This window comes from Bos taurus, chromosome 5, assembly GCF_002263795.3.
Source record: "Bos taurus isolate L1 Dominette 01449 registration number 42190680 breed Hereford chromosome 5, ARS-UCD2.0, whole genome shotgun sequence".
NCBI lineage: Eukaryota > Metazoa > Chordata > Mammalia > Artiodactyla > Bovidae > Bos > Bos taurus.
Window position 1 is genome coordinate 91,758,250 of NC_037332.1, and position 27,147 is coordinate 91,785,396.

The 27,147-nt window shown below is 37.4% G+C and overlaps 1 protein-coding gene across 5 annotated transcripts in view; it reads right to left on the reverse strand.

Annotated features, from left to right (window-relative positions):
- Positions 1-27,147, reverse strand: part of PIK3C2G (phosphatidylinositol-4-phosphate 3-kinase catalytic subunit type 2 gamma) — a 669,869-nt gene that overhangs the window by 359,523 nt on the left and 283,199 nt on the right. For all 5 annotated transcript variants that reach the window (XM_059886331.1, XM_059886332.1, XM_010805449.4 and 2 more), the window contains 3 exons: positions 25,866-25,929; positions 7,448-7,570; positions 1,722-1,755 (listed from right to left, as the gene is read on the reverse strand). In XM_059886331.1, the coding sequence (XP_059742314.1) occupies positions 1,722-1,755; positions 7,448-7,570; positions 25,866-25,929 (221 nt within the window). The remainder of the gene's footprint in view (positions 1-1,721; positions 1,756-7,447; positions 7,571-25,865; positions 25,930-27,147) is intronic.

Consider the following 27,147-nt stretch of genomic DNA (forward strand, 5'->3'; position numbering starts at 1 on the left):
ATTCCTTTTCTGTGATGACTTAGGATGGATTATAAATCCATGGGAACATTTCTTGCCGTTTTGTGGACTCTCATATCCTGACCCCTGAAGAGCATAGGATGAGAGGAGTTTATTCCAACATTCCTGATAGAAAGGAGGAAAAGGCCAGTTTCATATAGGCATACCTCTGGCTTATTCACTCCTCGTTCTTTTACTTGTACTCGGTGATGGGAAAATTGTTAGGGGGTGTCTATCTCTCCCCTTTCTTGGTGGTGCTCTGGAGTTTTATTATGTGAATGCTTGGAATAGGGATTTTTGCACTAGCACAGGTTTTTTGCCCTTACCCTTTGCCGTCCCATTTTCCTCTGTGATGTGAAGTGGGGGAGTTCTTCCTATGTATTGCAAACAGTGAGTCCTCTATATATGAATGAGTTCAGTTCTGAGAGTGCATTTGTAAGTCCAATTTGTTTGTAAGTCCAACAAAGTTAGCCTAGGTACCCAGCTAACACAATCAACTATATAGTTCTGTACTGTAATAGATTTATAATACTTTTCACACAAATAACATATAAAAAGCAAACAAAAAATAAACATTTTTAATCTGATAGTATAGTATGTTGAAAAGTACAGTAGTACAGTCCAGCAGCTGGTATACAGAGACTGACATCGAGTGAACAGGTGAGAAGAGTTACTGACTGGAGATGGAGAGAAGGAGGTGGGAAGCAGTGGAGCTGAAGAATCACTAGCAGTAGGAGATGGAGGGCAAGCTGCAGTTTCACTCATGCCTGAACACACGTTCGCATCTTTCAAAGTTCGCAACTTGAAGGTTCACATGTAGGGGACTTACTGTATCTTCTTTTGAGTGATGGGAATTAGAGTTGACAGGATACCCTGCTATACGTAACTTTCCACTGAAAACCACTAAGGCTATGGAGGACAGGTCAGAGTTATTGTTTGTGCCTCACTGTCACCTTTGACAGCTGAACATCTGTGAGTCAGATAATTTTCTTAAAGATACTCATAAGTGTTCATAAGCCAAATACGATCTGCCAGTGCAAACAAGAGCAATCTTGACCACACCCCGCACTTTACATACTGCCCTATCCTTTATTCATATTAGGAAAACTGAGGATCAGAGAGTAATTTTTTACCATCAGAGTAAAAATATGGGCAGAGTTAGAATTCAAAATCAGTTCTGCCTGATTCCAGAAGCCAGACTCATTGCTGTGGACCACACTATCTACCCTTTTCAACAGAGGCCCAGTCCTCCTGTGGCTTATAGTTTTGTAGGTTCAGAGCTTCTGCGAACACTTAAGTATTTCAGAACCAAATCCTCCTGCCTGATACATTAAGTTGATGCTTCAAATAGAGCTTGATTTTAAAATGGAAATTAATGACCTTGAAGAATGACATCTGCTACATTTCTGACTTCTCTTACATCAGAATATCATTAGTTAAATAAAATTTTATATTTTCTTAGAATGGTAAAAAGGGCATTTTCAGAATTCTTTTTACTTTTATAGCTTTCTTGACTTTATTTTTTAAAAAAATCTCAGGCTCAAAGGCAGTGGATTTTTATTCACTTGCAGAATAATCACTACTGTCAGTAAAAAGAGTTTTAGCAAGTTTTTTCCCTCAAAAATATTTTATGTGTGTGTTATCACCATATTTGGAAAAATTAAATTATTTTTGGCTTTAGAAATTGTTTATTTAAAAAATATTTGGGTGCACATATGTTTTACCTTTTGCTGAAGTGTCTGAATTTTGATGAAGATTCTGAAAAAGAAAAATAGGTCGAAAGATACAATTGTTATTCAGAAAACAAATTTGGAAAACCAAACCAATAATGTCCACAATCTACATATAGGAATTTCTCTGCTATGATAAAAAGAAAATGCATTTCTTGGTGCCTTATATAAATATTACTTATTAAACAGGAAATCTAAATTGTAAGATGAAAGAAGAGTCTTCTAACTGTCATAATCATCGATCTTTATTATTTGATTAAAAAAAATAATTTCTAGCATAAGCTCAGCCTTCTTAGTATTATTTGAACAGTTCTGCAGATATTGCCTGGTGGCAAAATAGCTTCCCTGGTGGCTCAGACAGTAAAAAAGTCTGCCTGCAATGCATGAGACCCAGGTTTGATCCCTGGGTGGGAAAGATCCCCTGCAGGAGAGTATGGCAACCCACTCCAGTTTCTTTCCTGGAGAATCCCATGGACAAAGGAGCCTGACAGGGCTGTAGTCCATAGGGTAGCAAAGAATTGGACACGACTAAAGAGACTCAGTACACACCCACAGATAGTGCCTAAATTCAATCCCCCTTCCACAACAGGGACTGATATTTTAGTATAAAAGATTTGTCATTTTCGCTGTTTAGTGTGTTCAGTTCTTATTTTAACAGTCATTTATATACAGGCTTAAAAAATCATACAGATTCACTGTATAGTTTCATTTCTTTATTTTGTAGGATTAAAAAGAGAAACTGGTAGTCAAATACTTGAGATTGTATCCTGGATTAAAAAAAAAAAAAAACTATCTGAAATTTTGTGTTTTTTATTATCATTTAAGTTTGTATCCATTAGCATGGGGGTTTTTATTTGCTTGTTTGTTTATGTTTATTGTACACCTGGAGTTACTTTAGTGGTTTAGAATTTACTGGCTATAACTTCATTATCATGAAAACTATATAAGGTAGGTGATTCACAGATTCATTAAAAGTTACATTTCAGTCAAAAAGAAAATTCAGTTTTCTAACAAGATCCATTTTAATTGACGCTAAATTTTTTTGGAAATTTTGCTTTGACAAGTTTGCTTTGAAGGAAATCCAATTAATGAAAAGCTTGATTTTTCAAACAAACAAACTAGGGAATAATTGTTTTCCTGTAACAAGGAACTTGCTAGAGTATTCCTTTTAGAGAGAAAAGCCGTCTGTCATGTTTAGAATGTAATTAAACGTGTATGTAACTTTTCATTGAAGAGTATCATTCACATGAACCTTCTCAGAAGCAATTCTCTTAGGTAAAATAGTTCACCTATTAGAGCATAGATTCAACTACTAAGCTGAACACATGAGATCTTTACCCCAGCTGTGTGGGTGAGATTGTTAAACACATTAGCGTGACTTAACTAGAATTCAGTTTATTCAGAAATGTAAACTTGTATTTTTAAATCACCATGACACCCACCTACAGCACAATGTGTAAGACTGTATTTTTTTTTAAGACTGTATTTTTTATTTGTAGTTCGTTTATTGTGTATTTAATGGAAATATGTGAGCTTCTGGAATACAGTTCTAAAGAATGGAAAATTGTTTCCAGTGCTAGGTGGGAGCGTGAAGTATAGATGGAGTACAACTGCATTTGTGATATAGTTCTTCATTTTGCCAAAACTTACATTTAGTAAATACTTAATTACTTCCTGGTATGGCAGGAAATAGTGTTTTGTTAGTTGACCTAAAAATGCAGCCAAGAAAAAGGACAGCTTCTGAAATTTGAATCTGTTGGCAGAAGACATATTTCTCAGTGTTTCTTTAGTTTTAGGTTTATGGTGGGTGGATAGATTGAAATAGTTTGGCATTATTAGCCATAGTTGGTTACTACAGAAATAATGTAAAATATACTTACTATTTGTGCTGATTTTCTTATATAGGTGGGCTTATAGTTAAGATATGTTGAGAAAAGGGATGGACAAAATGTGTGAATAATGTTGAATAAACTTTGAAAAGGTACTCAAGCAGAATCTGTTTACTTGGGGATATTCAACTATTTATTTTGACCCTTGACATATATGAAATAAAACTGGTAAATGTCAATTCTTTTCTTCATTTCTATGCATGAATAGTCACATACAATTTAGTGCTCTTAAGTATAGAAGAAATGTGAAATATGATATGAGCTTCTCTCGATTATTGTAATTGTCCATATTTTCCTAGGAAATACTTTGTTTCTCCTTGAAGGATTCTTTTGCTTCAGATATGTTGAAAATTTGATATTTTTGAGAAAACTGTCATTTTTGTTTATCTAGGGAGTTTCAGAAAATGAATGTTTAAAGAAAGCTTTTTCTTTAAAAAGCTTTTTGTTGTTGTTGTTAAAGTGCTACTTTAACAGCATTTGAAATGCTTCATCCTAAAATTAGATTTTCCTCCTTCTTTGATCATTTGTTTGTTTCTACTGATTTACTGAGAGCAGGACATAAAAACTAAAGAACAGCCAAGTGGTCTTAACAGATGGGAAGACATGTGTCCACATTCATGTATCTGGTTTCCTACTCTAGCATTTATCCTGAGGTTGGCTATAACCAATGGCCCAGAGATAAGAGAGTATTTAGTGGTACTTGGGTGAATTAAACTCTTCTTGGCCTCATGAGGAAGATTATAAAAAACTACTACAGCATCATCTCTACTACTTCCACTAATAATAATGGGTGGTAGTGGTTTACTTGCTAGGTTGTGTCTGACTGTGACTTCATGGACTGTAGCCTACCACACTCCTCTGTCCATCAGTTTTCCTAGGCAAGAATGCTGGAGTGGTTTGCAATTACTTTCTCCAGGGGATCTTCCCGGCCCAGGGACTGAACCTTCATTTCCAGCATTGTAGGTGGTCTCCTGCATTGCAGACAGATTCTTTACCTCTGAGCCACTCAAAATATACTCTCATCTGGCCCATTTGTTAATGTTATTTCTGATTCAAGAACCCTGCAAATTCTGTTTTCTTTTTCTGTTTTAGAGAGGAGGAAAACTGAAACTTAGAGAAGTTAATTAGTTTTCCAAAGTATATTCACCTGGCAAGTGGCAGATCTCAAATTCAAATCATCTCTGCATGACCCTATGCTTTTTGTATTTTATTATCAGCTCTAGGTATTTGTATTATCTCCAAAATGTGGTAATCTAAGAGAAATGAATAACTTGTTGCAAGTTAATTCTCACTTGTTATCTTAACTTCAGCTGTTATAAAATCTTTTGTTGATATGAGACCTTTGCTCCTCAGTCACCACTGTCACTGTTCATGTAATGCAAATAGGATATTAAAAATTCTGAATTTATTACATCTAATTGCAAAAAATACAATTGTAATTGTTTATAATAAGATATAGGGAGAAAAACAAATACCATATATTAACACGTATGTATGAAATCTAGCAGGCTTCCCTGGTAGCTCAGCTGGTAAAGAATACACCTGCTATTCAGGAGATCCCAGTTTGATTCCTGGGATGGGAAGATCCCCCGGAGAAGGGATTGGCTACCTACTCCAGTGTTCTTGGGCTTCCCTGGTTTCTCAGATGGTAAAGAATCCTCCTGCAATATGGGAGACCTGGATTTCATCCCTGAGTTGGGAGGATCTCCTGGAAGAAGGCATGGCAACCTGCTCCAGTATGGCATGGAAACCTATTCCAGTATGGCATGGCAACCCACTCCAGTATTCTTGCCTGGAGAATTGCAATGGACAGAAGAGCCTGCTGGGCTACAGTCCATGGGGTTGCAAAGAGTCGGACATGACTGAGCGACTAAGCACGTGGAATCAAGAAAAATGGTAATGATTAACCTATTTGCAGGGCAGGAATAGAGACATAAATGTAGAGAATGGACTTGTTGATTGGGGCAGGGGTGGATGATTGTGAAGGAGAGGAGGAGATGAATTGAGAGTAGCATGGACATATATACACTACCATGTGTAAATAGATAGCTAGTGGGAGGCTGCTGTATATCATAGGGAGCTCAGCTTGGTGCTCTGTGATGACTTAAAAGCGTGAGATGGGAGAGTAGGAGGGAGACTCAAGAGGGAGGAGATTTATGTATACATATAGCTGATTCACTTCGTTGTACAGCAGAATCTAACACAACATTGTAAAGCAGTTGCACTTGAGGAAAAAAAAGACATAGGAAGTCTGATAGTAAGAAATTACTGATTTTTACTAGTCACCTATTTGAAACAATGACAATTTATATATATTAGTATAATTGTCAACTTTGTAAATCAGTCTTTTTGAAATTTCAAGACTGGTGCATTCAAGGTAATAGAATCTGTGCTCTTCCTATCCATATAGATAAAAAATGCATGCAGTCACTCTCTTTTATGAAGTTTCATATGTACTGAAGTGTGTTTAGAGGCCTGGGCTCAAATTTCTATTTTGCTGCTTATTAATGGGGAAAACAGTGGAAACAGTGTCAGACTTTATTTTTTTGGGCTCCAAAATCACTGCAGATGGTGACTGCAGCCATGAAATTAAAAGACACTCCTTGGAAGGAAAGTTGTGACCAACCTAGATAGCATATTCAAAAGCAGAGACATTACTTTGCCAACAAAGGTCCGTCTAGTCAAGGCTATGGTTTTTCCTGTGGTCATGTATGGATGTGAGAGTTGGACTGTGAAGAAGGCTGAGTGCCAAAGAATTGATGCTTTTGAACTGTGGTGTTGGAGAAGACTCTTGAGAGTCCCTTGGACTGCAAGGAGATCCAAGCAGTCCATTCTGAAGGAGATCAGCCCTGGGATTTATTTGGAAGGAATGATGCTAAAGCTGAAATTTCAGTCCTTTGGCCACCTTATGCAAAGAGTTGACTCATTGGAAAAGACTCTGATGCTGTGAGGGATTGGGGGCATGAGGAGAAGGGGACGACAGAGGATGAGATGGCTGGATGGCATCACTGACTCGATGGACGTGAGTCTGGGTGAACTCCAGGAGTTGGTTATGGACAGGGAGGCCTGGCATGCTGCGATTCATGGGGTCGCAAAGAGTCAGACACGACTGAGTGACTGATCTGATCTGATCAAGTATTAGTTATTATCATCAACAGTATCCTATCTTTTGACTTTATCACTTGCTAAACTAGCACCAAGATTGAACAATTCATTGTAACCAGATGTCCTAATCTTTTTCTTAGGCAATATTCACATATAATCTACATCAGATTTCTGAGATTTAAAAGAAAAAATCATATAATGCTCATATAATGTTCATTTTTATAAATGGAAAACCCAGGAAATCATTATAGAATGTGGGATCATCAAAGCAGTGTGCCTTGAAGATTCAACAAAAAATACCACAAAAACTGATCTATTCTTTCCTGCATAAATGCTTGTCCAAGCAAGCATGGGTACCTACCTCTGCATACACTGGTGTGCATGAGAACCATTAATAGTCTATACAAACACTTGCCTGTGAATATTATTATATAAGCACATTCATCTAGGTAGGACTGTAGGATAGATTTCAGTCTCACTTGAAGGTTGTATTGTAGTTACACTTCAAAGGTATAAGAAATTTCCTTTTAATTCAATTATTTTGGTATAATAGAATTAAGTTTTCATTATCCCCAAATGATTGAAATATATATGAACAGCAACACATGCACACACATACACACACACATACATTTATACCAGTTCATCAAAAGTCTTTCACTCTCCTTAATTAATTATTGAACTCAGGTTTAAAATAATTGCTGTGTAATAAATGAGTGTATTTACCTTTGGTTTTCTCTGAAGAATAAGATTTAGTTCATTTATAGCATCTGTAATTTGTTTGGTCTCCACACATCCCAGAACACTGCATATACTTTTTACTTCTTCAATAACATTGTCCACATTTTGCTGTAGATGAAAAGATTGATATCTTTTAGTTTATTGAAATCAAGAGGACACTAAGTTATCTTTAAACTACCTCTCTACCTAGGAAGAGGAAACAGAATAAAAAATGGTTGTTTCCATGTGAAAGATTCTCAGGACTGGTTACCCTGTGATCTAAGCGTGATTTGCATTGAGTGAATGCTGAAAACTAGGACTATCAGTCCTAGTTGATACATATCAACTCTAACATTGGAGAAGGAAATGGCAACCCACTCCAGTGTTCTTGCCTGGAGAATCCCAGGGACAGGGGAGCCTGGTGGGCTGTGGTCTCTGGGGTTGCACAGAGTCGGACACGACTGAAGCTACTTAGCAGCAACATTATCTGATATAAAACGGGAGAGAGAAGAGACAGAGACAGAGAGAGAGACTGAAAGTCTCTGGTTCCTGAAAAATACTTTGAAAACCAGAAAAGTTATAGCAGATCTATGTAGAGTGCAGAATACATTTATTTTTGTAAGCACTGTATACGAGGGCAAAATTATTAAAAATCAGAGTTCAGAACAAACTTGGTACAATGAAGTTTGGTACTGGAGGTGTTATATAATCATTTGATTATATTATATTTCAGGCTTATGATGTTTCAAAAATAAAATCACTGATGACAAGTACAGTCCACAGAAATGACCAACTATTCTTAAAATCAAAATTTCTGTCTCTGCTTAAGATAGTTATACACAGACTTTGTGTCACAGTTCTAAGAGCTTTTCATTTTTTTTTTAAATTTCTGAGCTTTCACATGTTCTTAAACTTAGCTTTCATAAAACTTTACTACACACACACAAAAAAAAAAGAAAAACTGCCCAATTTTGACCTTATTCTTTTTTGTTTTTTACTGGTAATTGTTTAGAAATCTCTTTTTTTCTTTAATTATTTGTGAATCATCTTTAACTCTATAATATTTTAATGTATTTTATCTATATCACTATATCACTATAAAGTTGGCTTTTCAAAACACATGAGCTCTATCAAGTCTAGAATCACAGTCATTCCAATGGAGAATTTCAGTGAAGTTTATTTCAAGAGAGATGGAAGAATTTTTTTTCACACAAAGATATGAATTCATAGTACAAAAGATTTTAACTGTACTTATTCTAGATCATTTTCTTATCAAAGCATTATCAATATAAAGACAAAAAAGTGGGTATTATATTTAAGAATATAATTTTGTGTCTTTTATGGAAAAACAAAGCTTTTTAATATATCTCCAGTACCTTTTATAATGATTTTATAAACAGTGAAAACTGTTGACAAAAACCTAGAAAGAATGGCTAATTAATACTATGAAAGACACAATCAGGACTCCAAAATTATCACCAGACTTGATTAATGAGCTAAAAAGAAAATAAAACTAAACAAACAAAAAATTGAACTTAATTGGGTTCACTTGGATCTTAAATCTTCACAGATTAAGAAAATATAACTACTCAGTTACAACATAGGAAGAAAAATTTATTACTAATGCGTGTGGAAAAAGGTCAGTTGTTTTATTTATGTGTGAAATAAATGAGTCCACATTGTGATGTGGCTGCCAGAAGAGCTACTTTATTATTAAATTAGAAGACATGTACTCCCCAGAACCAGAAAGTTAGAGCTCAGCAAATGTACATAATCTGAACTGAGGTTAGTGTTGAGTACCACATTTGACAGTGAACTTAACAAATCAAATTTTCCCCAAAGACAGCAACCCAACTATTATTATGATATGAATATACTATTTCTTGTGAAAGAAATAATAAATTCTATTTCCAGGTCTGCAATAAGGTTATGTGTGATAAAATCCTGATTCTGCCCTATTCTACCTATGGACATTAACAAAATTATTTAACTTCCATGTATCTGAATTCCCTCATCTGTAGAATTGGAACAATAATAATTAATTATTACGACCCTGATGCTGGGAGGGATTGGGGGCAGGAGGAGAAGGGGATGGCAGAGGATGAGATGGCTGGATGGCATCACCGACTCGATGGACATGAGTTTGGGTAGACTCCAGGAGTTGGGGATGGACAGGGAGGCCTGGTGTGCTGCGATTCATGGGGTCGCAAAGAGTCGGACACGACTGAGCAACTGAACTGAACTGATTATTAAATAATAATTAATTATTATTATTTGGAGAAGGAAATGGCAACCCACTCCAGTATTCTTACCTGGAGAATCCCATGGACAAAGGAGCCTGGTGGGCTACAGTCCACGGGGTTGCAAAGAGTTGGACACGACTGAGCAACTAACACACAACACACAATTATTATTAAGGTTAAATAAAGTAAAATAGGAAAAGTCCCTGGCAAATAATGTGGGCTAAATTTTAGTTTATTCATTTCAAATTAGTTCATTTTTATCCATTCACACAGATTTTTTGGTTTATAAGAGAAATCAGACACTGTTCATGCCCAGGTAACTAATAATATGAAAATTAAGAAATATTAAAACTATGATAGAGATGTATATCAGGTTCTGAGTGAATGAATTTGTTTTTCATTCATACATTCTTGGTAGATATGAGATACATGTGAATTTGTTGAAATCCATGAAATATTACTAGTTAAAATGCAAATGTTGGGTTGCTGGGTCACTCAATAGCTAATTTATTCCATCTGTTATTGTAGTCTTGTAGTGTCTCTTGTCTGATCTATTGATCTCATTTGATCTGCATAAAAATTCCGAAAGATAAATATTTCATTTTTGAGTGACTAAAATTGTTAGACTATGTTAAGTGAAATGTTGCCACTGTAGAATTAACTTGGTGACTAATTGGATTGAGTGCAACAGGGATATTGGATTGAAGATGTTTTCAAAATTTCATACTTGGAAAACCCAAAGATAGAGTGCCATGAGTTATGGCAAAATATGGAGTTTTGGTGGAATTGTGATATGTTTTTATTTTTGATACACAGAGCTTGAGTTGCCAATGGAAAAACCAAGTAGACTCAGCCTCTGGATACTGGGAAATGCAGCAGAGTTCTAGCTCTTGCAGCTGTTGGACTGAGCAAACATGGACACCTTACACATACACACACACACACACACACACATTGTACACTCATATAAACATTAGCTGAACCACAAGAAAAAAATGTAAATCCAAAGTTTAGCCCAAAACAAAGATAGGATAAATCTGTGGATGGCAGAAATTTAATGAAGGAATTTAAAGGCTGAGCATTAGCTTCAACATGGATATGTCAGTAGCCTGGGGAAAATGTCAGTGGACTTAGATACTGGTGTTTACTGCTTAGAATGGGACAAGTGCTGAAATTTTAGACCTAAAGCTATTGGTTGAGGTAGGAGAAGGGGCAGACCTGGGGCTGAGATCCCTGACACTGGTTTGTCACCTGCAAAAGATGCGGAAAACAAAACAAAACAAAACAGTGTCTACTGACCAGGAGAACATTTGAGGAATTCTCTGTCAAGCTGGGCATTGAATAAGGAAAATGATTACCTGAGGAACTGTTATGTGTAGCTATGGAGTATTAATTTGCACTACCCTTAGCAGGAATTTATGCCAAAATAATGCCAGTGCTGTTACTATTTTGGACTCAGGCAGAAGCAAATGCAAAACTTTTCTGACCCCAAACCACAAGGGCTTTGGGTGATCCATCATGAGATATTCTACAGACACAAAACAACAGAATTTGTCCCTGGTTTCAAGAGATATCAAAGCTTAGATGTGAGTGTTATTTTCATAGAGATGATACATGACAAAGAAGTTGGATTTGATTGTCCAAAAGGAAAATACAAATAGAGGAAATAAAAATGGAAACATAGGTATATACATTTCAGAACATTTAATATTTAGATGATGAAAGAGGAAGTATGGGTCACAGTTGGAGAACACAAAGTTTTGAGACATAAGACTACAGTTTAATGGGCATAAAGGAAATATAATAGATGGTACTAGGAAGTTTCAGTTTGGAAAATAGGAAAAGGAAACACAATCACTTTCAAGTATATGATGACCTTTCAAGTGAAAAGGGGATTAGATTTACTGTAAGTTCTGGAATGATAAATTAGAACAAATGATTGCACATTATTTTGGCTCTGTGTGAGATATTCAGTTTGGCTTGATATTTTGGAAAAATTATTTTTTCCCAAAATTGAGTAGGCTGCCTTTTGAGTAGAGACCCACGTTACAGTGTGCAGCCAATAAGGATGTTTAGAGGCAAATTTTGCATTAAATAGGAGTTTGAAGTAGACTACTTTAAATTCTTTCTAACTCTATGGATTAGTGAAAACTGACAATACTGCTGTGAAGTTATTTTATGTGCTATATTCTAACCTTAGATATAATTGATGTATCATAGACTCTGAAGGAGCACCAGTCTAATACTTTAGAGATTAAGCATATTTGTAATGTATTTTGAACACTGGAGAAGATTGCTGACAAACTTTCCTTCTCATCTTTTTTGAAAACAAAACCAAACTAAGAGCATAAGTTTCATGTCCCCCATCCCATCCCCTTAATTTAGCTATGAGGGAGACCAAAGTAATAATGTGTTTAAATAGCTTGCTATTTTCCAGGATTTTAAAAATAAATCTTAATTTCTATTTCTGTTTACATACTAAACATTATCAAATTCAATTAATTATCAAATTCAGGAGACAAATTGGGAATTTAGAATTATTTTTATTCCAGGTTCAGTGGTTAGTGCTATTATAAATTGCTCCTTAAAGATTAAAAATTGCCTTTGGAGTTTCATTTCAGCTTAAAATGTAGAACTTTGGACCCATTGTAGAAATAGAAAAAGGCAGATAATATACAAAGATCATAATTTTTCCTGACTGCATTAGAGATTTGAGGTCAAAAGGGGACCAAGTAGACCAAATTCCAAAGAGTGGCAGGCCCTGCCAAGGGGAGATGGAGCACAAAATGTCTTTGGCCTTTGGCAGAGCACAGGAGAACAAGATGATCACTATATAAGAGGGTAAGAATAAATCAGCCAAAATTTCAGCAGATTCTTAAAGGCTAGATGTGAGCAAGCATGTCAGTTTGAAATATCTGGGAGTTCAAGACACAAGGAGAGTTAACAGTCATTTGTAAGCTCATCTTGGACACCCACCAGTTGTTCAGGGGAAATAATGAAGACGGTGCAGGAAACTGAAGGTCCATTCACTGGCCTTCTAGGGGAAACCCTATTTCTGTAGATCTTCCTCTTATAAGAAGCAAAAGCTCTAAGCTACTGGTTTATGATACTAGAAAAATGATAATACGAGAGGAGACAGATATCCTCTGTGATCCTGAGCCCGGGCAAAAATCTCTTGCTTTGGAGGAAGGGAGAAAAAGCAAACAGCCTGCCTTGCAGGGATAGGTGGGACACAGGTTAAGATCCTTTGCTGGTGAGAGAATGGTTGAAGCAAAAACCTGTTGTTTCTGGGGAGGAGACTGGGGACCCTGTCTGGAGCCCAGGCTCCCACATGGATACCAATCTGAAGTCAGGAACCACTAGGAGGAAGGACAGAAAACTGTCTCCTGTACAAGACTGAGTGCAGATATAAGGTACACTTAGGCTGCCAAAAAGTTCCAATTTTAAGGCAGAAATGCTCAGACAGTTCCAATCCTGAGATTCAAAAACACAGCCTAGGGCTGTTGTTGATCATTACCTCAAAATTCCCTTTACTCTAATACAAAAATGAGTCTATTTTGAATAATAAACAATAGCAGAGTACACTAGAGACAATAGTATTGAGAGAGATCATCTCTGTGACCTGGCAAATGGGCTGTTGAAAGCTGAGGAACAGAGAAAAAGACTCTAGTACTGCAGGTGTTCTATGTAAGTATAGGTGATGGTAACTAACCATTAGGGGAATTTGAAGCCTGAAGTGCCCTGACTATAATGATAGAAACACACACACACACACACACACACACACAGAGACACACACACAAAGCTCAAATCTTGACTAGATTTACCAACTCTATGTACAAATAACATAACAGAAGAGCATTCCCCATATCCAGATATGAATACAGTAAACCTCAGTCTCTAGTATTATTCTACATGGGATGTTTAGGACTCAATGCAAAATTAGGATCTATACCAAAAAACCAAGATAAAACAATCCATTGTCAGTAGATGAAACAACTAACAAAACCAAACTAATAAATGACCCAGATATTAGAACAATCAGACAAGGACTTTTAAGTAACTATGATTAGCATGGGACAAGACATAGTGGAAAATGTAGACGACAAGCATGAACAGATGGGGGTTTCAGCAGAGAGATGAAAACGATGTACAAGAGGCAAGTGGAAATCATAGAAATATAAGAATATACTTGATACTAGAGATGAAGAATTCTTTCAGTTGATTGAACATCAATCTGAGCATCAGATTGAACACAGTGAAGTAAAGTATCAGTGAAATTGAAGATAGATCAAGAGAAAGCATCCTACCAAAACACAAAAAGGAAAATGAGTGGGAAGAAAAGCCAGTACACATCATCCAAGCCTGTCAGAGGCATTTATGCATTTGGAGTTCTGGAAAGATAAAAATGGGGGAGAGATATATTTAAAGAGATGATGGCCAACATATCAAAATTCATAGGATGCCACTAAAAGTTAGAGGGAAATTTATGACTTTAAACTTTGAATGATTCTATGTTATTGAATTAGAAGAAATTGAATTTATAATAAATCCTTCCCATAAGGAAAATTCTATCAACAGATGGCTTCACTGGTAAATTTTATCAAACATCTAAGAAAGAAAGAAAACCAAATCTACACAAATTATTTCAGAATGCAGAGTCAGCCAGAGGGAACATTTCTTAACTTATTTTATAAAGCTAGCATTATTTCAATGTTAAAATCAAGCCACAATATTACAAGAAAAGTATAGACTGATGTCTCTCATAAACACAGATACAGATAGCCTTAAAAAATATTTGCTAATTGAAGCCAGAAATATGTAGAAAGAATTCTAAGTCATTACAGTTCAGTTCAGTTGCTCAGTCCTGTCTGGGGTTTTTGCGACCCCATGGAATGCAGCATGCCAGGCTTTCCTGTCCATCTCCAACTCCTGCAGCTTGCTCAAAGCAATCCATCCAGTCGGTGATGCCATCCAACTATCTCATCCTCTGTCATTCCCTTCTCCTCCTGCCTTCAATCTTTCCCAGAATCAGGATCTTTTCCAGTGAGTCAGTTCTTCGCATCACGTGGCCAAATATTGGAGCTTCATCTTCAGCATCAGACCTTCCAGTGATATTCAGGACATTTCCTTTAAGATTGATTGGTTTGATAACCTTTCAGTCCAAGAGATTCTCAAGAGTCTTCTCTGACACTACAGTTCAGAAGCATCAATTCTTCAGCACTAAGCTTTCTTTGTAGTTCAACTCTCACATCCATGCATGACAACTGGAAAAACCACAGCTTTAAATAGATGGACCATTTTTGGCAAAGTAATGTCTCTGCTTTTTAATATGCTGTCTAGGTTGGTCATAGCTTTTCTTCCAAGGAGCAAGCATCTTTTAATTTCATGGCTGCAGTCACCATCTGCAGTGATTTTGGAGCCCAAGAAAATTAAGTCTGTCACTATTTCCATTGTTTCCCCATCTGTTTGCCTTAAAGTGATGAGACTGGATGCGATGATCTTAGTTTTTTGAATGTTGAGTTTTAAGCCAGCTTTTTCACTCTCCTCTTTCACTTTCATCAAGAGGCTCTTTAGTTCCTCTTCACTTTCTGCCTTTAGGCTGGTGTCATCTGCATATCTGAGGTTATTGATATTTCTCTCAGCAATCTTGATTCCAGCTTGTGCATCATCTAGCCCAGCGTTTCTCGTGATGTACTCTGCATATAAGTTAAATAAGCAGGGTATCAATATACAGCCTTGACAAACTCCTTTCCCAATTTGGAACAAGTCTATTGTACTATCCGGTTCTAACAGTTTCTTTTCGGCCTGCCTACAGATTTTTCTGAAGGAAGGTAAGGTGGTCTGGTATTCCCATCTCTATAAGAATTTTTCACAGTTTGTTGTGATCCACATAGTCAAAGGCTTAGGCATAGTCAATAAAATAGAAGTAGGTGTTTCTCTGGAATTCTCTTGCTTTTTGATGACCAACAGATGTTGGCAATTTGGTCTCTGGTTCCTCTGCCTTTTCTAAATCCAGCTTGAACATCAGGAATTCTTGGTTCACATACTGTTGAAGCCTAACCTGGAGAATTTTGAGCATTACTTTGCTAGTGTGTGAGATGAGTGCAATTGTGCAGTAGTTTGAACATTTTTGGCATTGCCTTTCTTTGGGATTGAAATGAAAACTGATTTTTTCCAGTCTTGTGGCCACTGCTGAGTTTTCCAAATTTGCTGGCATATTGAGTGCAGCACTTTCACAGCATCATCTTCCAGGATTTGAAATAGCTCAATTGGAATTCCATCACCTCCACTAGCTTTGTTCATAGAGATGCTTCCTAAGGCCCACTTGACTTCACATTCCAGGATGTCTGGCTCTAGGTGAGTGATCACACCATCATGGTTATCTGGGTTGTGAAGATCTTTTTTGTATAGTTCTTCTGTGTATTCTTGCCACCTCATCTTAATGTCTTCTACTTCTTTTAGGTCAATACAATTTCTGTCCTTTGTTGGGCCAATAATTGCATGAAATGTTCCCTTAGTATTTCTAATTTTGCTGAAGAGCTCTCTAGTCTTTCCCATTTTATTGTTTTCCTCTATTTCTTGGCATTGATCACTGAGGAAGGCTTTCTTATCTCTCCTTGCTATTCTTTGGAACTCTGCATTCAAATGGGTATATCTTTCCTTTTCTCCTTTGCCTTTATCTTCTCTTCTTTTAACAATTATTTGCAAGGCCTCCTCAGACAACCATTTTTCCTTTTTTGCATTTCTTTTTCTTGGAGATATTCTTGATCACTGCCTCTTATACAATGTCATGAAACTCTGTCCATAGTTCTTCAGGCACCCTGTCTATCAGATCTAATTCCTTGAATCTATTTGTCACATTCACTGTATAATAGTAAGGGATTTGATTTAGGTCATACCTGGAATGGTCTAGTGGTTTTCCCTACTTTCCTCAATTTAAGTCTGAATTTTGCAGTAAGGAGTTCATGATCTGAGCAACAGTCTTATGGCTCCTGGTCTTGTTTTGGCTGACTCTATAGAGCTTCTCCATCTTTGGCTGCAAAGGATATATCAATTTGAATTTGGTATTGACTGTCTGGTGATGTCCATGTGTAGAGTCTTCTCTTCTGTTGTTGGAAGAGGGTTTTTGCTATGACCAGTATGTTCTTTTGGCAAAATTCTGTTAGACTTTGCCCTGCTTCATTTTGTAATCCAAAGCCAAACTTATCTTTACTCCAGGTATCTCTTGATTCCTACTTTGGCTTTCCAGTCCCCTATGATGAAGTACACATCTTTTTTTGGTGTTAGTTCTAGAAGATCTTGTAGGTCATCATAGAACCATTCAACTTCAGCTTCTTTGAAGTTGAGGCATAGACCCGAATTACTGTGATATTGAATGGTTTGCCTTGGAATGGAATAGAAATCATTCTGTCATTTTTGAGATTGTGTTTTGGACTCATTTGTTGACTTATGATGGCTACTCCATTTCTTCTAAGGGATTCTTGCTCACAGTATTAGATATAATTGTCATCTGAGTTAAATTTGCCCATTCCAGTCCATTTTAGTTCACTGATTCCTAAAATGTTGACGTTTATGCTCACCATCTCCTGTTTGACCACTTCCAATTTAGTTTGATTCATGGACCTAACATTCCAGGTTCCTGTGCAATATTGTTCTTTACAGCATCGGACTTGACTTCCATCACCAGTCAGCAGGTGGATTCTCTACCAATAGTTCCACCTGAGAATCCCCTTACTGTATCTATAGTAGTGCAAAAATTTTTCAAAAATTGAAAAGAATAAATGAGAAAATCATACACCCATATGTATAGGTACAGTGAGGGGCTTCCCAGGTGGCACTAGTGGTAAAGAATTTGCCTGCCAATTTTGGAGACATGAGTCTGATCCCTGGGGTAGGAAGACCCCCTGTAGGAGGAAATGGCAAACCACTCTAGTATTCTTGCCTGGAGAATCCATGGACAGGGGAGCCTGGCAGACTACATCCCTGGGGCTGCAAAGAATCAGAGTGACTGAGTGACTGAGCATACATACACACATAGATACAATGATGCCTGAAGATGGCATTGAATTGCTGCAATCTCATGATAAAACCTGAAGGATGAAGAGCTGATTCTTCTGGATGAGCCAAGAAAGTGGTTTCTCAAAAGGGAAACTACTCCTAGTGAGGACACTGCAAAGACTTTTGAAATCACAACCAAGGATTTAGAATATTAAATAAACTTAGTTGATAATGCAGTGACAGTGTTTGAGAGGATTGACTTCCAATTTTGAAAGAAGTTCTACTATCAGTAAGTACTATCAAATAGCATTGCATGCCCCAGAGAAATAATTCATGAAAGGAAGAGTCGACCAATGTGGCAGACTTCATCATTTTCTTAAGAAATTGCTTCGGCACGCCAACCTTCAACAGACATCAACATCAAGGAGTACCCTCTGTCAGCAAAAAAGATTACAATTCATTGAAAGCTCAAGTGTTTGGGTTGATATTTCTAAAGAAGGGAAATGAAAAGCAAAGGAGAAAAGGAAAGATATACCCGTTTTAATGCAGAGTTCCAAAGAATAACAAGCAGAGAGAAGAAAGCCTTCCTGAATGATCAATGCAAAGAAATAGAGGAAAACAATAAAATGGGAAAGACTAGAGAGCTCTTCAAAATAATTAGAGATACCAAGGGAACATTTCATGCAAAGATGGGCTCGATAAAGGACAGAAATTGTAGAGACCTAACAGAGGCAGAAGATATTAAGACAAGGTGGCAAGGATACACAGAAGAATACAAAAAAGATCTTCATGACCCAGATAATCACGATGGTGTGATCACTCATCTAGAGCCAGACATCCTGGAATGTGAAGTCAAGTGGGCCTTAGGAAGCATCACTATGAACAAAGCTAATGGAGGTAATGGAATTCCAATTGAGCTATTTCAAATCCTGGAAGATGATGCTGTGAAAGTGCTGCACTCAATATGCCAGCAAATTTGGAAAACTCAGCAGTGACCACAGGACTGGAAAAGGTCAGTTTTCATTCCAATCCCAAAGGAAGGCAATGCCAAAGAATGGTCAAACTACTACACAATTGCAGTCATCTCACATGCTAGTAAAGTAATGCTCAAAATTCTCCAAGCCAGGCTTCAGCAATCTGTGAACCATGAACTTCCAGATGTTCAAGCTGGTTTTAGAAAAGGCAGAGGAACCAGAAATCAAATTGCCAACATCCGCTGGACCATCGATAAAGCAAGAGAATTCCAGAAAACAATCTATTTCTGCTTTATTGACTATGCCAAAGCTTTTGACTGTCTGGATCACAATAAACTGTGGAAAATTCTGAAAGAGATGGAAATACCAGACCACCTGACCTGCCTCTTGAGAAACCTATATGCAGGTCAGGAAGCAACAGTTAGAACTGGACATGGAACAAAAGACTGGTTCCAAATAGGAAAAGGAGTACGTCAAGGCTGTATATTGTCACCCTGATTATTCAACTTATATGCAGAGCACACCATGAGAAATGCTGGGCTGGATGAAGCACAAGCTGGGATCAAGATTGCTGGGAGAAATATCAATAACAGATATGCAGATGACACTACCCTTATGGCAGAAAGTGAAGAAAAACTAAGGAGCCACTTGATGAAAGTGAAAGAGGAGAGTGAAAAAGTTGGCTTAAAGCTCAACATTCTTAAAACTAAGATCATGGCATCTGGTCCCATTACTTCATGGCAAATGGGGAAACAGTGGAAACAGTGGCTGACTTTATTTTTGGGGGCTCCAAAATCACTGCAGATAGTGACCGCAGCCGCGAAATTAAAAGACTGTTACTCCATGAAAGGAAAGTTATGACTGGCCTACACAGATAATTGAAAAGCAGAGACCTTGTCAACAAAGGTCCGTCTAGTCAAGGCTATGGTTTTTCCAGTGGTAATGTATATATGTGAGAGTTGGACTATAAACAAAGCTGAGCACAGAAGAATTGATGCTTTTGAACTGTGGTGTTGGAGAAGACTCTTGAGAGTCCCTTGAACTGCAAGGAGATCCAACCAGTCCATCCTAAAGGAGATCAGTCCTGGGTGTTCATTCGAAGGACTCATGTTGAAGCTGAAACTCCAATACTTTGGCTACCTGATGGGAAGAACTGACTCATTTGAAAAGACCCTGATGCTGGGAAAGATTGAGGGCAAGAGGAGAAGGGGACAACAGAGGATGATATAGTTGGATGGCATCGCTGACTCAATGGACATGGGTTTGAGTGGACTCTGGGAATTGGTGATGGACAATGAGACCTGGCGTGCTGTGGTTCATGGTTTTGCAAAGAATCGGACACGACTGAGTGACTGAAGTGAATCAAAGCAAGAAATTATTTTTTAATTAAGGGACAGAGATTGTACGTTTTAAGACAAAATGTAATTACACACTTACTACAGTGTAAACAGGAGAAGGCAATGGCACCCCACTCCAGTACTCTTGCCTGGAAAATCCCATGGACGGAGGAGCCTGGTAGGCTGCAGTCCATGGGGTCGCTAAGAGTCAGACACGACTGAGTGACTTCACTTTGACTTTTCACTTTCATGCATCGGAGGAGGAAATGGCAACCCACTCCAGTGTTCTTGCCTGGAGAATCCCATGGACAGAGGAGCCTGGTGGGCTGCCATCTATGGGGTCGCACAGAGTTGGACATGACTGAAGTGACTTAGCAGCAGCAACAGTGTAAACAAAACTTTTATACATACTGAAAAATCAAAAAAATTCATGTGACTCACTTTAGTGCCATGTTTTCTTTATTGTGATGGAATAAAACCAAATCTGAAATATCTGAGGTGCAAACTGCTAATGGATGCATACTTCCATGGTGAAATGGCAAAGAAAAGGTTCAAAGTGGCTTTTCTTCAAAGAATAACTGTTATGGAGAAGCCAAGAGATATAAAGAGGCATATAGATAGATCTTAGGATACTGGCAATATTTTGTACCAAACTTATGTAATAAGATTGCCTATTCAGTTCTTTAATTTATGTGTGTGCACTCTTCATGTATTACATAACTCATTGCACAAATCTTAAGTCATCAGATTATGTCATTATTCTGATGAAACTCTTTATATCTCTCTTGAAAGTGAAAGTCACTCGATCGTTTCTGACTCTTTGCAACCCCATGGACTGTAGCCCGCCAGGTTCCTCTGTCTATGGAATTCTCTGGGCAAGAACACTGGTGTGGGAATCCATTCTCTCCTTCAGAGCATCTTCCCGACCCAGAGATCAAACCCAGGTCTCTTGCGTTAGCAGGCAGATTCTTTACCATCTGAGGCACCAGGGAAGCCCACTTAGAATACAAATTACTTTGGGTAGTAATTATCTTCCTTACTGAAGATCTTTCATTGTTTCTTCTTATTCCTGTCTGGCAGTGTTCTATACATAGGTTTGACTTTTAGTAGTTTCAATCTGCCCCTTTTTTCTGCTAAGATAGGTTCCAGTTCTGCAAAGGTGTTTTACTTCCTTTTTATCCTGACTTATCTCCTTCATTTCCTTGACTTCTCCTTTTGTGACCTTTTAGCTGGTCCATGCTACCTATTCATTTTACTCTATTTTCTAATGATTATTTTTGCTCCTTTCCCTCCTATTATATTCTGTTGTGAATGCAAACCAGTTTTGTGACATTTTTCTTTTGGATCATATACAATCCTCTACTTTAGTGACAGTGTTAAAAATAGTAACTCTAATAACAATAAATCAACTTGTACTTATCTTTTACTTCAACATTTTTTATCTTCCAGCCAGTATATAATATTAAGCACATTACATCTACTGCTTTGTTAATTTTTAACAATTTTATTTTACTATCTTCACTCTAGTAGTGAATAATATAAACTCAAGGATTGATGAATTAAAGCCTACCCTGTGGCAGAATGTTTACACATACATTTGGAATCTCTGCTCCTAAACTCTTGTCTTTACTGCCACTCTGGTTAAATTATGCTTGAAATTGGAACTTCTGAAAATCCAACAGTCAGTCTGCTTATTACTAAGAAAGCTATTGTCCTAAAAATACTAAATATATATTATCAGATCCCTGTGTGCCCACTTTCTTTCTCCTTATAAATGGAATTTTTGATTTCTGTTTAGAGGCTAAAAACTGTTAGATTTTGGTCTTGAGGATGGTGTGAGAAAAGAATTATTCTGCCTTCCTCATTGAGTTAGTTACACCTGAACAATAGAGAGGGGCTTCCCTGTTGGCTTAGTGGCAAAGAATCTGCCTGCAGTGTAGGAGCCTTGGGAGACTTCTGGCTTTGATTCCTGGACCAGGAAAACCCCATGGAGGAAGACATGGCAATCTACTCTGGGATTCTTGCCTGGAGAATCCCGTGGACTGAGGACCCTGGCAGGCTACAGTCCACAGGGTCGAAAAGAGTCGGATGTAACTGAAGAGACTTAGCACAGACACACACAAACAAATGAGGTGCATAGAGGTGCCTTTTTCACTTTTTGTCTGGTTATCTAGTTGGTACAGCCTCTGAGTCATGTGCTTGAAGGTAAAATGTTTGGAGGCTCTTAGCTCTTTTTATACCAAGCAGATGTTTCATGAAGCCAACCTACATTTTGAAGCATGGCTGGATTTTTTTCAATCCAGATCCATTTGATCTACAATTAGTTCATCAGTTACTAGATCCCAGTGTAAGTGTGTCCTCAGTGATTGGGATTGCTAACTTTCTGTAAAGGTCCTACTTGGCATTTAAATAAAAATTTTGGAGACAATGCATTAGAGGCTACTAGGAGACAGCAACTTTGAATCAGAAGCTGATTCTTCCACCTAATGGAAATCTGGCTTTTCACTGCTTTCTCCTGGAGATTTACCTCTCTGTGTGCTTTATGTGAAAATGCTCTTTCCAGCCAGATTGTTAGCAACTTCAGAGCATGGTTCTGACTTTGATTTCTGTTGATTCCATTAAATAAATAGTTTAGTAATTTGTACTAAGTAAGCATTAAGTAACACCTCCGGGGAAAATTCTTTCTCTTTCTTCTGTTCTTAATTTCTCCTAAATGTTAGCAATGAATTCAGAATATAGCATGAATACGGAAAACATTCCTTAATTATTAGTAGAATAGAATAGAGGGGGGAAAATTGCTGAAAGGAAAAGCTCTATGTAAATTACTTACAAAATTAGCTGTTTAGCAAGCATAAGTTAGGATACACAATCTGAAATGTGTCAAATGTAAAATATGCCAATAGCCATTGCTGATGAAACAAAATATTTGGAAATTTAAGTTATCCATATTATTCAGTAATATTCATGGCAAATTTATTTGACATGCTTGTTATTTTGTCAAATCATATAATAATTCAAGTATGAGGAAGATAAAAACATTATTCTTCAAATTGTTAACTATTTTCAGTGTTGATGAAATGCTACTTAATGCACTTGTCAAACAAACAGAAAGTGCAATATTGTAAATTGATAATATCACAGTCTGTTCTCACTTCTTAGATATTTAGCTGTTGATGCTTCATAGGAAGAAATTTCATTTAAAAAATTCATTGGTTTACAGAGAGTTCATGTGGAAATTTGCAGACATTCTGGCCTATTTATAAAATAATTCAGATGTGGTGATAATAACTATTTGCCTGTGATAATATAAAGACAGTATTTCTTTGATGGTTTGCCAACTTTTCAGTTGTATTGGAAAAATTGCTTTCTTTCAAAAAATGATTTCTTTTAAAGTATTGGAGGCCTCATATATAAGTGATATGACCAAACCACTGCATTTGAAAATTAAATTAATTATCATGGATCTGTTATACATGAGCAGTACTAAGACATTTAGGTAATTAAAATTTATCCATAAGTAAGGTATGATAACCTCCACAGTATATCTGTGTATAGTCAAGAGCCATAAATGACATGGGGATGGAGCCTTAATATGCCCTGGGTACCTGATATATTTCAAATTCTACACTAGGAAGAATGGCAGTCACAAAGAAATAGTAATTATGACACTTTTATGAAGTTTAAAACAATATAAATAATTGTGAATTGTTTGCACATTCCACATTTTAAACTTCCAGATTCAGGCTAGACTCAAGAAAGAGTGGAATTAGAGTAGAGGATTACACTTTGGGAAGGAAGACGAGTTGTGTATTTGTCATCACTGTATCTTTACTTATTTACATGGAATTCATGTGTGAGTTTTGTATCTACATCAAGAAGTGTAATTTATTATTTTCAGAACTGTTTACTGTTTTTTAATATTGGGGATAGCAATTTAATATTGCTTAAGATCTGTACCCTTTGTATAGATACCAAGAGTCATTTGTTTAATGAAAAAAGAAGTCTTCACTTGTTTTAAAAACATTCTCTTACCTCATTTTCTGTAATCATACAGTATTTTATCTGTGGAAGACTAATATGTATGCTGAGCACATCAGGAGAAATGCTGGGCTGGATGAGTTACAAGTTGGAATCCAGACAGGCAGGAGAAACATCAACAACCTCAGATATGCAGATGATACCACTCTAATGGCAGAAAGTGAACAGGAACTAAAGAGCCTCTCGAGGGTGAAGGAGGAGAATAAAAAGCTGGCTTAAAACTAAATATTAAAAAAAAATAATAAAAACAAAACTAAGATTGTGGCATCCAGCTCCATTGCTTCATGGCAAATAGAGGGGGAAAAGGTGGAAGCAGTGACAGATTTCCTCTTCTTCGACTCTAAAATTACAGTGGATTGTGACTGCAACCATGAAATCAGAAGACAGTTGCTTTTTGATAGGAAAGCTTTGAAAATCTAGACAGTGTGTTGACAAGCAGAGACATCACTCTGCCGACAAAAGTCTGTATAGTCAAAGCTATGTTCTTCCCACTGGTCATGTATGATTGTGAGAGCTGAACTGTAAAGAAGGCAGAACACCAAAGAATTGATGCCTTTGAACTGTGGTGCTGGAGAAGACTCCTGAAAGTCCCTTGGACAGCAAGGAGATCAAACCAGTCAATCTTAAGGGAGATCACCCTTGAATACTCGTTGGAAGGACTGATGCAGAAGCTGAAATTCCAGTATTTTTGTCATCTGGTGTGAACAGCTAACTGAGTGGAAAAGTCCCTGATTCTGGGAAAGATTGAGGGCAAATGACAAGAGGGTGCCAGAGGATGAGATGGCTGGATGAGATCACTGATGCAATGGACACGAACTTGGTCAAACTTCAGGAGATGGTATGGGACAGAAAGGCCTGGTGTGCTGTAGTCCATGGGATTGCAAGAAGTCAGACATGACCGGGAGACTGAAAAACAAAAATCCTTCCCTGGAAGAACACACTGTAAGAAATGATTTGCTTAATAGTGACTACAATTTGGATGCCTAATAGGCATTAGATTAGACTGAATCCATTATCTTCCCTGCCAAGCTAGCTTCTCCTACCTTCACTGTTTAGTTAATTAATGTCTCCATGTGGTCAGTCAGCCTCCAGGAATCTGGAGATAGTCTAGGCACTGTGTTCTTTTGTTGTTCACAGTTTTTCACCAAATCATGTAAATTGTACATTTTCACCTTTTATGAATCTGTCCTTTCCTCTCCAACCCCATGTTAGAGCTTTTGTCCAGGCCCTCCTCATCTCTTTGGGTTAATGAAATGTCCTGTAGTCACCCATCTGTCATTATGTTGCCCTGCATAATGGCTTTATGTCATCAGCTGATAAATTAGAAAATCATTAAATTGTCCATAAAATGTCCTTAAGACCATACATAACTTGGTTCCTGCTTCTCCCTTTCATCTGGTCTTTTCCTAGGCATTCACCTTGAACCTTAACATCCCAAAGTTTCAAAAGCATACAGCTTCTGACTCAAACCAGGCTATTTGCTACCTGCTCTATTACTGTTGTTATTTGCTTTAAGTTATCCCTACCTCTGACTTTCCTTCACCACACCCCTCCCCTGGCTGACACACTCATTTTTCAACACTCAGATCAAATAAGTAACATCGATAACCCTCTTTTGTGTGTCCTATATACACATAGGTCTTTCACAGTACACATGACACTTTATTACATACATCTGGTTACTTGTCGGTTTTGCCATGATAGAACGAAAGCCATTAAAGTGTAGATCCTCTGCTTTATAAATCTTTGTATCTTCAGAAATGTGCAAAGTTTTAGAAAAAGATACATATATGCTTATTGGATCAATTAAGTAAGTAACAAAAGTTAATACCTGAGTTTTCAATAAGTATTTCAGGTGGGAGTCATATTTTTGGATTACTGTTGAGAGACACTGTCTGGAAAGAAAAAAGAGCTTTGTTTAAAATTGAGTGGGAAAACATTAAATTTAGCAAGTTTATCACAAGTATTGTTTTGCCCATGATTCTATAGCAAATGTGGCTTAAGGATTTCTGTTGATGTAATTTTAAATATCATTTTGCATGTCTTCCTTAAAACCTCTGTATAACTTGATAGGCTACAAGCATATTTAAAAACCTTAAAACTCCGAAGAAATTTTTGACATCTTAAGCAAGCCTCTCAAATGCTGTTCATTATAAGAAACTACTTTTAATTCAAAATGTCAGTTGCAAAGGGATTCATAAGGAGATAATGACAGATACATCAAGAAATATTAAATATGCAAAAATTTGCAGAGAATTGCTTTCAGAATTAAGGACATATTTATCATAGGTGGTGTTGTATTTGATCCCAAACCTCTGAGTTTTTCCTGCTATTTTTGCCTTTTTCCCTAAGCTCCTCTTATTGCTTCAGCTTTATCTCTTAGGTGGAATAGATGTGAGTTGAGCAGGGATTCTTCTGGCTTCACTATTCAAAATTATTTTCCCAAACGTTATTGACTTTCCCTTCCTATTTGTCTTGAAAACTCCTGAATTGAATCAAATAATGAAATGTATAACACAAATTCACAATGTTAAAAACACACCAATATATTTTATAGTAGCAGGTAGCCCTATTCAATCTCCCGCCCAACTCTGAGTGTCTGCAGCCAACCCTGTCGCTACACAGGCACCTGCAGCTGGTCTTCACAGCTGGGTGTGTGTGTATATGTACACGACCAGCTCCAGCAGCAACTGCTGTCTGCCATGGTCCCTATCTGGAGGCACGGCTGAGGATCACAACAGCCTCTGCAGCACTGCAGACCTCCTACAGCACTTGCCAAGGACCACATGGTTGTGGATGCCGTGGAACCCTGTGACCTGAGCTGAGCAGACTTTGTGTTTCTCCTCCCCTCCAGACCTGGAGTTGTCTCACAATTCTGTGCTTGGTGCCTTGCACCACTACACCCAGGGTCACAGCACATTTCACACCCTTGCCTGTGAGTGAAGGTCTTTCCATACTGAAGCCAGCTCATACAGTCTAGAAGAGGTGACTGCTGCTTCCTCTGTACAGACAGCTATGCAAGGCTGTGTGCAGTGAAAGTGTTAGTTGCTCAGTCATGTTCAACTCTTTGTGACCCCATGGACTGTGGCCTTCCAGGCTCCTCTGTCCTTGGG